The sequence below is a fragment of the Diabrotica virgifera genome, chromosome 3 (genome assembly GCF_917563875.1).
Source record: "Diabrotica virgifera virgifera chromosome 3, PGI_DIABVI_V3a".
In the NCBI taxonomy this organism is placed as follows: domain Eukaryota; kingdom Metazoa; phylum Arthropoda; class Insecta; order Coleoptera; family Chrysomelidae; genus Diabrotica; species Diabrotica virgifera.
Window position 1 is genome coordinate 56223603 of NC_065445.1, and position 13704 is coordinate 56237306.

The following is a 13704-nucleotide window of genomic DNA, read 5'->3' on the forward strand; positions in this document are numbered from 1 at the left end:
CACCGTTTTCCCGTTATTTGAGCTTGAATACATAGATTTGGGTACTAGCCGAAAAAAATATACATTCCATCACCTACAAGTCAGTTTTTATTAATTCTCAAAGGTTTTTCGAATAAGAAATCTCTTTTATTTTTTATTATCTTCAATTTTGGTAATCATAACTGTTTTGATAAAACTTACAGTTTTTGAATTATTTACGAGAAATCGCTTTACATAATGCATTTATTTCACGAAAAATTCAAATCTTTGATCTTTAATAATTCAAAAAGTATTGATTTATTTTAATAATTAGAGGTAATAAATTTGGCTTAAAATTTGTGCCTCTATCGACTAGTGGGGTTATTTTTATTAAAATAGTTTTCACCTCTGAGAAGGGGTGGCATCCACCCCCAGGGTAAAAGCGCACGTTGGCACCATATCAGTTTTATTTCTTGAGGTATGCTCTAACTACTCACCAATTTTCATGTAAATCGATGGAGGTTTAACAAAATAGGAGGTGAAAACCTTTAATGACTGCGTTAACTTTCCCCTTTCATCCCTTATTGCTACTTCCTGTATCCACTGAGGTGTCAGCCTGAAAGGGGTCATAATTATCAACATACAATAGACACATTTCACATGCCAAACTCCATATTACTTATGACGATGATTTCTCGCCTCTAGCTCTTAGACTATTAGTAGCTACTCTAAGTCGATGTTAAAAGATAAATTTGTTAAGAGTGCTCAAAGGGCAACATGATTCACTGCTCGATAAGAACGTGTGGTTCTTGCCAGTTCAATGGACACAATGGGTTGGTCTGTGGTCGTCGCTACTAACATCAGATTATTAACATGTATATCATATTTCTCGATGGCACCTATTTTATAAGGTTGCTAGTTTCATCTACTAAGCAGAACACACTGAAGATGATCTGATCTAGGTCGAAAATGTTTTGCGAATCCGTTGGATGACTTTTTTAATAGTTTTTCAATAAACTTTTTATACCATTGTACAAACGAAGTTTTTACTTCTGTATGATACGGTATGGTGTTTCATTAATAATTGAAAATACTTTAACTGTAGATTCTTGGACTCAAAATATTGGGGTTAAACTCAAATCACTTAAAATGTGGCTTCTTACTGAGTTACAGGGTGTTTTATTTAAAAATTGACAAACTATTTGTACCCAGTACTGTAAAACCGTTGGACATATCGAGACATCCGTATCAGACTGCACCATCTCAAATTTTTTCAATATTTAGATAAGTATGAGGAAATGGTTAAAATATGTTTATTTATCAGTTTCAAATTACACCATCTCAAAATTCCAACACCATTGTAAAAATGTTGTCTTGTCAACGTGCAGAATCGAATATTTTGTTTACAACGTCGTAGTTTCATACCGCATCACTTTGAGTTAGTGGATAATTAAACTTAATCGGTAGAACTGTTGTCAGCTAGCTAGTAACTCAAAATGGTTTGTGAAAAGTGCTTGCACTGACCGTTGCTAAATTAAATGTTCGGAAAAATTTAGTGATACAGAAAGAGAAGAACTGTTAAATAACTACTGGTGTCTTGGTGATGTAAATAGTTAACAACGTAATGCCAATTGAGCCAAAATATCAATATAAGAAAGATGCGAAAATAGAGCTTATTACTTTGAGATAAGAAATGAAAAAATTAGAGTGTGTAAAGTTTTCTTTATGAACACTTTGAACATTTCGAATAGGATAATAATGAAAGAGCAGGTACAGTAATTAAAAACAAAACAGAGCTAGGGTTTCAACAGAATGACAATCGCGGAGGAAAAAAAATGCTGGGCGACCAAGGGTGCTAGATGATGAAAAAGAATTCGTGAGGACCCAAATCAAATCTTTTCCAGTAATTGACTCTCATTATTGCAGAGCAAGAAAAAACAAATCTCTAAACTGACTGTATACCATGTACAGACTGTACCAAGAAAAATGTAGAGAACAATTGAAAATTCCCGTAGAACTCCATTATTACACCAAGATTTTCAACAGGGAATTTAATATTGCCTTTTTTCAGACAAAAAAAGACCAGTGTTGTAAAAAGTATTACAACATCTTAAGAACGATGCACATATCAGAGAAAAAATTCACATTCGGTTAGAGTAGGAGTTGGATATCAAGGATTCAAAGGAAGATGACAGAACTGTAGTTTGTTGCTTTTATCTCCAAGTTGTATGGAGATCGGACGATCGGAATGATTTTATTTTTACATGAGACGCCTATCATGTTACAACTTGCCTATATTTGATATTTCTCACAAACATGGCTACAGTTTTTTGTGGCACGAAAGTGCCAAGAGGTGCTAATAAGATAAGTACGTGTCTTTGACAGTATCTAACAAACCATGGACCTCAATATGAGCACATATTTTACTCCGATAATTGCCTGGGCCAAAACAAAAACAAGTTCATTATTGCTTTCTTGTTTTTATATTGCTGTCAAAACTTAGCAATAAAAAACATAACCCACAATGCTTAGTAGTTGGACATACTCAAAATGAGGGTGATGCAATGCATGCCCTCATAGAAAAAGAAAAAAAAGATACCTAAAAGAAATCCCGCTCTATATTTTAACGCAAATGGTACCGATAATAATTAGCCTGGCTAAGAAAACTTCCGATAAAAATACCGGAAAAGAAATGAAAGGCAGAATTTACAAAACAGTCATCAGACCAATAATAACATACGTGGCAGAAACACGACTCGACACAGACAGGACAAAAATATTGCTCGAAACAGCGGAGATGAAATCCCTTCGAAAAATCGATGGTAAGGCTCTATGGGACAGAGCTAGAAGTACAGATGTACGATGGAGATGCAAGGTGGATAGCATTAATAACTGGGTAAGAAACAGAAGAATAAAATGGAGTGACCACATAAGCCGAATGACAACAAATAGAGTAGTAAGGACGGCGAGAGACGGTTCCCCAATAGGAAGACGATCAGTGGGTAAACCACGAAAACGATGGAACGACAACTTACTAGAGGTACATTGAAAAAAAAAAAACAGACAGAGTCATGTCTATACAAAAAAAAAGAAGAAGAAGAAGAGAAAAAGAAAACTGGGCGACCTGGTACGCTACAGAAGAAATTGCCGAAGTGTATGAAGTAAAAATTTTAATATAAAAGTGATTTGTGAAGAACTATGTTTTTTGAGTTGGTGCACTCTGATACTGATGTATCGATATCCTTGTCATACTTGACAGCAAGTGTAGGTACTGTACACCCTAATAAATTATGTTAAACAAATGTTTCTGGCTAATACCAGAGGTGTACGAAGGAGAAAAGTCATGGGTTGACCCTTCCCAAATTCTACGCCACTAGCGGAATTTCTATTTTAGTGCAATTTTTCCATTCTCCAATACTTTGGGTGTAAATAATATACTCTTCACTCATAAACGGAACAAGTTATTTTGATTAATATATTATGCTCCTAAAACGATTTTAAGTTAAATAATTTACATACATTCTTCTTTTTGTGTGAATTACTTCAATTCAAAATTTTTGTTGGACACCCTGTACAAATAATTATGTCAATGTTTATAATACTGAATAGAGATTTGCATAACTTTTTAAATAAGCTAGCACAAGATGCCTATTCTCATTTAAAAAACATTATTGATTGCTTCTCGACTAGTATGATATTTATGTCAAAAAATCGAATTTTATAAATAAAAATCGACCTGTTTCGAGATTTTTCTTTAAAGTAGCCGGTTTACTAATGAATTTATTCCTTTCATATATATATATATATATATATATATATATATATATATATATATATATATATATATATATATATATATATATATATATAAAGGGTTGTCTACAGCTAATGCCGTTTCCCTTCCGTCAGCCAGGACTTCCATTTTTTTCGATCTTCCCAGTCTCCGTCTTCCAATCCTTTCTTAGACATGGCTTCGTCGATTTCATTTTTCCAAGATCTTCTAGGTCGTCCTCTTCTTCTCGTTCCTCTTGGGCTCCATTCTGCAACCTTGTTTATCCAAGTGTTTTCTGCTCTGCGTACGTGGCCGTACCATTTCAGTCTTCTCTCGTCTATATATTGCAGGGCATCTTTTTCCACTTGCATTCTTCTCCTTATCTCCTCATTTGTTATTCTGTCTCTTCTGGTGAGACCACAGCATCTTCTCAAGTATTCCATTTCGGTTGCCAGAATGCTTTTTTGGGTTTCTTTGTTTATGACCCAAATTTCTGCGGCATATGTCATGATGCTTCTTACTATTGTCTGGTATATCATTCTTTTTGTTTTTCCCTTGATGTTTTTATTCCAGATTACATTATGGAGTTGTCTGATGCAAGATCTTGTTTGTCCCAATCTACTTTTTATTTCTGCTTCTGTTGTTCCGCTTTTCGACATTATATAGCCCAAATATTTAAAATTCTTCGTTCCTTTTATTTCAACTTGTTCTTCTACTTCCAAGTTTTTTACGACTTCTTCCGATATTACTAAGTATTCCGTTTTCTTCATATTTATTTCCAGGCCCACCTTTTTGTATTCCTCTTTTAGTTTTCTTACCATGTAACTGATATCCTCTTCATCTTGAGCCATCACCACCTGATCGTCTGCAAAACACAATGTGTAGAGATAATCGTCCCTTATCGGTATTCCCATACCCCTACACTTTGTCTTCCAAGTTGTTAGTGCGTGTTCTAAAAATATTTTAAATAGAGTCGGTGACGTTGGGCATCCCTGTAGTAATCCTTTTGTTGTTTTGAAGTTAGCAACTACCTTGTTTCCGATTTTTATATTTACTTCATTTCCACTGTACATGTTTTTGATTGCTTCTGTTAAGTTAGGTGGTATCCCTATTTTAGTCATTGCTTTGTACAGTTCTTTCCTTGGCACGGTGTCGTATGCTTTCCTAAGGTCTATAAACGCCATGTGTTCATCTTTGTTCTTAGCTCTTTTTTTCTCTATTGTCTGTTGTATTGTATGGATATGATCTAGACATGATTTCCCTGCTGTGAAACCTGCTTGTTCTTCTCCGATTTTACCTTCTATATTTTTCTCTATTTTGTTCCTGAGGATCCTGCCATACAGTCTTCCCATTGTAGCGATGACGCTTATCCCCCTGTAATTTTCGCAATCTTTTCTGTTACCTTTTTTGTATATCGATGTTATGTAGGCTTCCTGCCATTGTTTAGGGATGTCCTCTCCATTTATTGCTCTTTCCATGATTCGGCATATCATTCTTCTTAATTTCTGTGTTCCGTATTTGATTAGTTCCGCCACAATTCCTCCTGGTCCTCCAGCTTTATTGTTCTTCATGGAATTTATTGCTTGTTTCATCTCTTTGTCTGTTATGACTATTTTTTCTTCCTCTGTGGTCATTATTTTTTGTTCGTCTCCATCGATGCTGAATTCTGGTCTTTGCTCTATCAGTAGATTTTTATAGTGGTTCTCCCACTCGTCGTCTGGTATGTATTCCAGATACTTGTATTCCTTTCATTTGCACCATAATGTATAACTAGACAGTAGACAGTAATTTTCGATTTTTTTCAGGAATACCAGATTTGGATGTTCCTCCGGTTGAACCAATTGCTGTAAAAGAGATAACATTCGGATCTGGAACTGATGCAGTTCAGTTGGACCAAATGTACCATGATGTTAAACTAATAGGATTTACAGATAATTTGAAGATAACCAAAGCTCAGTAAGCTTTACTATTTTTACATAATATTTGCTTAGAATTATTTTTACTTGCTCAACAATTTTTTTTTGATAATTTTATCTAGGCATTTATTTATCTATTATCCTTTTTATCCATTAAAATATCATTTGTTGTTTCTCCCTTTAAGGGTAATAATGTATTATACTCTGGGCTAATTAGCAAAATTCATCGAAAAGTTATTTATCAGCAATTTTATTGCTGGAATCGAATTATAAGATCCTATATATTAATAATATAGGTATGCAAAGTCCGCAGATAGTGTGCTACTTTTTTAATAAACAAAATGGTGCCGAAAAATCGTATTTTTTTCAATTATTGCTCTATAACTCCGAAGATTTTAACTTTACAACTAAAACATCTTAATAAAAATTCACCGCAATTAAATTCTGCATAGAGATAAGTTTTTCACGATTTGCTCCGACGAAAATTTTCCTCGGAAAATGCGGGTTTTCCTAACAAAAACTCTAATTTTCAAATAAAGTTTTAGGTAAGTAATTATTAATCAATAATTAAATAACTTAGTGACATCAAAGATTTCTTGGTATAGATTGTAATTCCAGAAGCCGGTGAAAATTAAACGAATATTTTAGCAACAATTCAATTGTTAATTAACAAATTACAATCGCAATAATAACCAAAATAATCATGATACATTGATCAAACTTATAAAGATTATAAAGATGAGATGCTTATTTAATATTTTATCGACAAAATATAAATTTTTCTTTTTTTTGCATAATCTTCAAATTTTGAAAAAAAAAATAGTTATAATACGCTGGTCTAATTAGTAAAGTACAAAGAAAGGTTATTTACCAGCAATTTTATTGCTGGAATCGAATTATAAGATCCTATCGTCGGTCCCAAGGCAAAACCATGAATGTGCAAAATTGGTAATTTTTACCTATCTACATTTTCAAGCACCTCTAAACCAGTTCGCTAAACCAACGAATCTGCAAGCATCATGGTTTTGGTGGGGGTAGGTGTACTGCCTTTGACGTATCTTAGTTTGTATTCGACTGTCGCAACGCGCGTATCGTGAATGTGACACTTTCGTGGTTTTGGCCTTGCATTAAAAGTTCCAAGTCAGTGAATGTGGTACATTTGTTGTTTTGACATTGTAAGTGTATGGTATACTTCGTCACATTCGTGTATAGATTTTGAGTAGTGGAAAATGAATTATGGACAAAAAAATAAGGTGTGCCGCGAATTTTTCATATCTACACTTAATGTAACAGATCCATTCATAAGAATAACTTTACAAAAACTATCTTCTACTGGAACAATAGAAAAAGACCGCCGTGGCAAACATAGTCCTGCTAATAAGTTAACTGAGGATTGTTTGCAAATGGTACGTGATCACATTTTATCATTTCCTGCAGTTGAGTCCCATTACTGTAGGGCTTCAAGTAAAAAAATTATTTGGACCCTACCCTAAACTTGTCCATAATGCACAATATGTACAAATCACAATGCAAAGAAAAAAAATATTCGCTCTGTTTCAATCGAAAAATACAGACAAGTTTTTAAAAAATATAACGTGGGTTTTTTCAAGCCAAATAAGGATAAGTGCAATATATGTTTGGCACAGAAAATATGACTGGAGAAGAAAAAAAAGCCCAAGAACAAACTTTCCAGCAACACTTGAGAAGAAAGGAATTTGCACGCAAGGCTCGCAGTGCTGATAAACTGGAACCAATAGACAATTCTGCTATACTAACATTCAATTTTGACCTTGAAGCTGTACTCACAACTCCAAAGGGATCTGCAGGACAGATATTTTACTTGCGCAAGTTAGCTGTTTATAACTTGACAGTTTATAATATTGGAAATCAAGATGGCATTTGCTATCTATGGGATGAAACCCAGGGTAAAAGGGGTTCAAATGAAATCGCTTCTTGTATCTATGAATACGTATTATCTAATACAGAAGTAACAGAAGTTAGAATGATGTCAGATGGCTGTGGTGGCCAACAAAAAAATTCAAATTTTGCTGCTATATGTATGCACTTCATTTCTGTTCATCCTAGCTTGAAAATTATAGATCATAAATTTTTCGAAAGCGGACACAATGAAATGGAATGCGATTCCATACATCCTAAAATTGAGCACAAAGCTAAGCATGTTACTGTATACATTCCTGAAGGTTGGGTGCAAGTACTACTAGATGCTTGTATGAAACCAAGCCCATTTTAAGTGAGGAGTAGAAGCTTTGATGAGGTTTATGATTTTAAAGAATTTGCAGGGCAAAAATTTGAGATGAACAAAATACCATGGCGTAAGGTTTGTTGGATTCGTTATCTTAAATCGGATATGACGAAGGTGTTTTACACAATAGATTTTGAACAAGAAGTTCATGAGATAAACTGCATAAAAAAAAATTTCGTGGTCGACCAAAAACAGCGGAGTTAAAAAAATCATACGAATGTGAGTTACCCATTGCGAAGCCAAAATATCAGGATTTACAACAAATGTGTTCTGACTTAACAATCCCAAAAGTTCATCACAGTTTTTACAAGTCGCTAAAAATTAATAATAATATTAGGGATAGATTACCAGTTACCAGAACCAGATGACAGTGAAAATACTGACTCAGATGAAAATTAAACCATTTCACTTCATACTCAAGCTCATTCAAGCATATGAATTTAGTTCCTTTCTGTATTTTCAGTATTTTCTGAGAAAACCTTTTTCGTTTTTATAGTTTATTTTGCCAATGATTTAGAAGTTTAAATTGTTTTGTTTACTTAGATTTATAGCTCCTGAGTTTTTCCTAGTTTCCCAATGAAAATACACATGTTTATTGATATTTCAAAATAATAAAAATATTGAAAATCATTGTGTCTTTAGGTTTTCTTATTGTACTGTAAGTAATTTGAAAGAGAATTTTGCAATGCCAAATCCAAGAATGTGACATTTTGGAAGGTGGGGGCTAATAAACAGAAAAAATAATAAGCAAGTCATAAACTGTCAAAGTAGGTCCTATATCTCCCAAGAAATGAAATTATTCCGATAAAAATCTGAATTTTCACAGAGTATCAAAACCTTCAAACCCAAATATCTCCAAATCACGATTTTTCACATTCATGGTTTTGGCATTTGGTCGACGATATATTATTAATATAGGTATGCAAAGTCCGCATATATTGTGTGCTACTTTTTTTATAAACAAAATGGCGCCGACAAATCGTATTTTTTTCAATTATTGCTCTATAACTCCGAAGATTTTAACTTTACACCAAAACACTCAAATAAAAATTCACCCCAATTTAATTCTGCATAGAGGCATGTTTTTCACGATTTGCTCCGACGAAAATTTTCCTCGGAAAATGAGGGTTTTCCCAACAAAATCTCGAATTTTCAAATAAATTTTTTGGGCCAGTAATTATTTATCAATAATTATATAGCTTGGTGAAATAAAAGCTTTCTTGTTATAGATTATAAATTGAGAAGCCGGTAAAAATGAAACGAATATTTTAGCATCAATTCAATTGTTAATTAACAATTTACAGTCGCAATAACAACCAAAATAATCATGAGACATTGATCAAACTTTGAAAGATTATAAAGGTGTGATGCCTATTTAATATTTTGTCGACAAAATATAAATTTTTCATTTTTTTGACGAATTCATATAAACAAATTAACATTTCTCAGAAATTGTTTATTATATTCTAATTTAAAAAAATACTTAAAATGCGTATTTCATAGGTCTTGAAAATGAATGCTTTAAAAAATTTTCCAACCATTTGCAAAAAAGTTATGAAGCAGCAAAGTAAATATACGAAATCTCCGTTGTTTATAATTTATTTTAATTGTTTCAAAGCTTAAAAGTGAGTCTATGATACAACCTAATTACTCACAAAGAATGTCAAAAATTAGTGCAATGGTTATATTTTAATCAAAGATTAAAAATACTTTTTTTTGTAATTTTTAGCGCAAACGTAGGCCCGATACAGAGTCGGAGCTAAAATGTTCACTCGAAGCGACTGACACGCAGCATGCATTATTTATTAAAAGTGTACATCACGCGGCTGGTCGTCGCTCAGAGTGAAAATTTTAGCTACAGTACTGTGTTACTCTACTTTCGCGCGTGTAAATTACAACAAAATATATTTATAATCTTTAATTAAAATATAACCATTAAACTGAGAATCGATATTTTTTTGTAAATAATTAGCTTGTACTTTAAACTCACTTCTACGCTTTGAAAGAATTAAAAAAAAATATAAACACAGTAGTGATCGTATGTTTATTTTGCTGTTTCATAACTTTTTTACAAATGGTTGCAAAAAAGTTTTAAAGCATTCATTTTAAAGATATTTAAAATGCGCATTTTAGCTATTTTTTAAAATTATAATATAATAAAAACTTTCTGAAAAACGTTAATTTGTTTATAACTATTTTTTTTAAAACATTTAAAGATTATGCAAAAAAATAAAAAATTCATATTTTGTCGACAAAATATTAAATAAACATCTCATCTTTATAAGATTTCAAAGCTTGATCAGTGTATCATAATTATTTTGGTTATTATTGCGACCGTAAATTATTAATTAACAATTGAATTGTTGCTAAAATATTAGTTTAATTTTAATCAGCTTCTGGAACTATAATCTAAACCAAAAAGGCTTTTAAGTCACCAAATCATTTAATTATTGGTAGATAATTACTTATCTAAAACTTTATTTGAAAATTAAAGATTTTGTTGGGAAAACCCGCATTTTCCGATGAAAATTTTCGTCGGAGCAGATCGGGAAAAACGCGTCTCAATGCAGAATTTAATCGCGGTGAATTTTATTTGGGTGTTTTTGTTGTAAAGTTAAAATCTTCGGAGTTATAGAGCAATAATTGAAAAAAACACGATTTTCGTGCGCCATTTTGTTTATAAAAAAAGTAACACACTATCTGAGGACTTTGCATACCTATATTATTAATATATAGGATCTTATAATTCGATTCCAGCAATAAAATTGCTGGTAAATAACTTTTCCCAAAAATGGCCTATTCTCCGGTAATCAGCCCAGACTATTATTAGTCCAGGGCGGATCTGTTTTGAGATGGACGTTGAGAGATGACTCTAATTTTCTTGCAGAAATTGCTTGGAATTAACCCATATAATAATAATTGAGTTATCCTCCCACCGAAAAAGGTCCTGAAGATTGTTTAAATAATCAAAATGCCGAAAAATGAAGGAAAAATTTGAGTTTTTTCTTGGTTTTTTGATTATAACTTTAAAAGTATTCACTTCCGAGAAAAGTTGCACTAAAATAAAAGTTGCGTAATTAAATTTCCTACAATATAAGATGGGTTAAAAATTTTATAATTGTTACCCTTGTTGCAAAATAGCAATAATTGCGAAAAAAAATAAACAAACAAGTATTCGTATTTTACGTTTTCAACCATTTCCGCTACACTTATGACCTTCATATTTCACCCACAAAAACTTTATGATATGTTAAAATATTACTGTAAATTTAGTTAAGATCGGTCCAATAGATTTTGCAATCCAGCTTTCACAAAAAATTCATTTTTTCAAAATGTTGCAGGACTGAAAATAAAGCAAATAGCAAGTTAAATTTTTTTTACAAATAGAAGAATACCGTACCTTTCATTTGCAATTTGTAAAATTAAACTCGGTTAACTACCAGGGCGTCAGGAATTTTTTTAAATAAACATTAATTTTAACTTGTGTGTCAAAAATTTCCACCAAAATTTCTTCCAATCTTTATCTAATATATTATTTTCTTACTCTATACTTTGTTGTATGTTCATATTTTAACTTTTAACTCCACAAAAATCAAACTAATTTAATTGCTGTTTGTGAAAAATTATTTAAACAATTGCATATGTTTCAAAATAATACACTTTTATTTTCTAAGTTAAAATATATGAGCAAAGAAAGTTTTTGCTAAAAAAAGTGTTATTTCAAAGGAAAGTGTATGTGTTTTTATTTTGCAATAAACAAATTTATTTATTTATTTCGAAATGTACTAAAAATTAAAATTTATCAATCATTATCAAAGGTCATTGTAATGCCCAATCAGAGCGAACGTATCCGTTGTCCTGCGCGTAGCACCAAAAATTAATGTTTATTTAAAAAAATTCGTCGAGGAAATGAAGCTGAAAAAATGGCAAAACCTCGCAATTTTTTCGTCCAGCATCGATCTGTACAAAAATTTGGGATTAGGCTCATTTCACCCTCTAGTTCATTTTCTATATTGAGCCGTTGTACGCTTTTGGTTTTTTAATGGTGAAAACTACCCCTAAAAAACTACTTGTAAAAAATTATAAAATAACATTTTAAACTTTAATATTGTCAAGATTTGGTTCTTATTAGTAACATAATGATTGTCTTATGCTTTAAGATATACTATCATAATATTTTAACCCTTAAAACCACCATTGTTGGAGCTATATATATAAAATTTACTTATCCTAAAAAAATAATTTCGGCTTGCATCGATTTACGTAAAAATTTGGGATTAGGATCATCTCACACTGTACTTTATATTCTATAACATGCTCAAGGGCGTCGATTATTTTTAGGGGTGTAAACTACCTCTTATTGTCAAAAATTATATAAAAATACTGTAAACTTTAATATGGGTAAAATTTGGTTTTGATTGGCTAAAAATAATGATTGTTTTATGCTTTAGGATATAATATTATAATATTTCAACCCTTAAAAACCACCCTTAAGAACATTACAATTTTTATAAGTAGATAATTTAATACAGATACAGAAAAAAAGTAGAATTAAAGAATTACAAAAACATTTATTTACATAAAAATACGAATTTACAAATACAGGGTGTCCCGGAAAATAGTGCGTTCCTTTAAGGTATGGATAGAATACACAATTTAGAACAAAAAAGTCCTATACCATTTTTTTCTATAGTTAACCGTTTCCAAAAAAAGATTACATTGGTTTCCATATACCTGAATTTTAATCTTCAGAAAATTAAATAATCTGGCAACATGTTACGCACTGGTGAATAAGAACTCGTTTGTGTCTTACAGTATTTAAAATAATCCAACCTAATACTTACTATTTTTGTTTACTATAATTTTTTTAAAATGTAGTTGAAATATGGCATAATTTTAAACGAATTTTACTTACATATTTTAAGATGAAAACACATGTTTTAAATGAACCACCACTTTTGCGAACACATGAATTCATAGAGTAACATGCACTCATACGACGAGAAATTCCAGCAAAACATTTTGAAAGAATTTTAGTAGGTATTATGCCTCTCCATTTATTGATCTGCCATAAATTAACAACATAATATCATAATATTACTCAAACATTTTCGGCGTTGACACTAAACAGGATTCTTCCAAATTATCTGTTTACTAAACATGGGACTATGTTGCCAGATTTGAATTTGCGTGTCAAAATGTTTTATAGTTTTTTGGTCAAACGGTTGAATTTAGAAAAAAATTTTATAAGAGTTTTTTGTTCTACATGGTGCCTTCTACCTATACCTTTAAGGAACGCACTATTTTCCGGGACACCCTGTATGTACAAATACAAATACAAATAGTTTTTTAGTCATCTTCCAGTATACGAACCAGTTCTGTGGTATTATAAGTATGTACATGCATTGAAAATATTCCATAAGCGGACTATTCGAATATTTCGAAAAAAAAAAATTGTTTTATAAACGTAGCTCCTTCATTTTTGGCGATAAAAAGTTTTTTCAAAAATGATTTTGTAGGATTTTTGAAGGGCTCTAAGACTGTGTAAATGAAATTCCATTAGATCCCTTAGTTTTTAATTGGGGTAGGTTTAAAAGGCTCGAATAAGGGGGTGTTTGCTCGTAAATAGAGGTTTTAAACATCTATACCTCGCTAAATATTCACTGTAATGAAAATCTATGCACAATATGATTTGAACTATTAAAAAAACTACAATTTAGTAAGGTATCATTTTTACCTCCAGCATTTTGTAGAAATTTTGAAGTAAAAGGTAAAAAATACGAAATTGCAAAAAA

The 13704-nt window shown here is 31.6% G+C and overlaps 2 protein-coding genes across 2 annotated transcripts in view; one reads left to right on the forward strand and one right to left on the reverse strand.

Annotated features, from left to right (window-relative positions):
* The window catches only part of LOC114324504 (ammonium transporter Rh type B), a 289838-nt gene that overhangs the window by 52677 nt on the left and 223457 nt on the right, over positions 1-13704 (reverse strand). The gene's annotated exons all lie outside the window — the stretch shown is intronic.
* Positions 1-13704, forward strand: part of LOC114330343 (circadian clock-controlled protein daywake-like) — a 51189-nt gene that overhangs the window by 11961 nt on the left and 25524 nt on the right. Inside the window, exon 3 of the mRNA XM_050645111.1 lies at positions 5536-5686. Coding sequence (XP_050501068.1) covers positions 5536-5686 — 151 coding nt within the window. The remainder of the gene's footprint in view (positions 1-5535; positions 5687-13704) is intronic.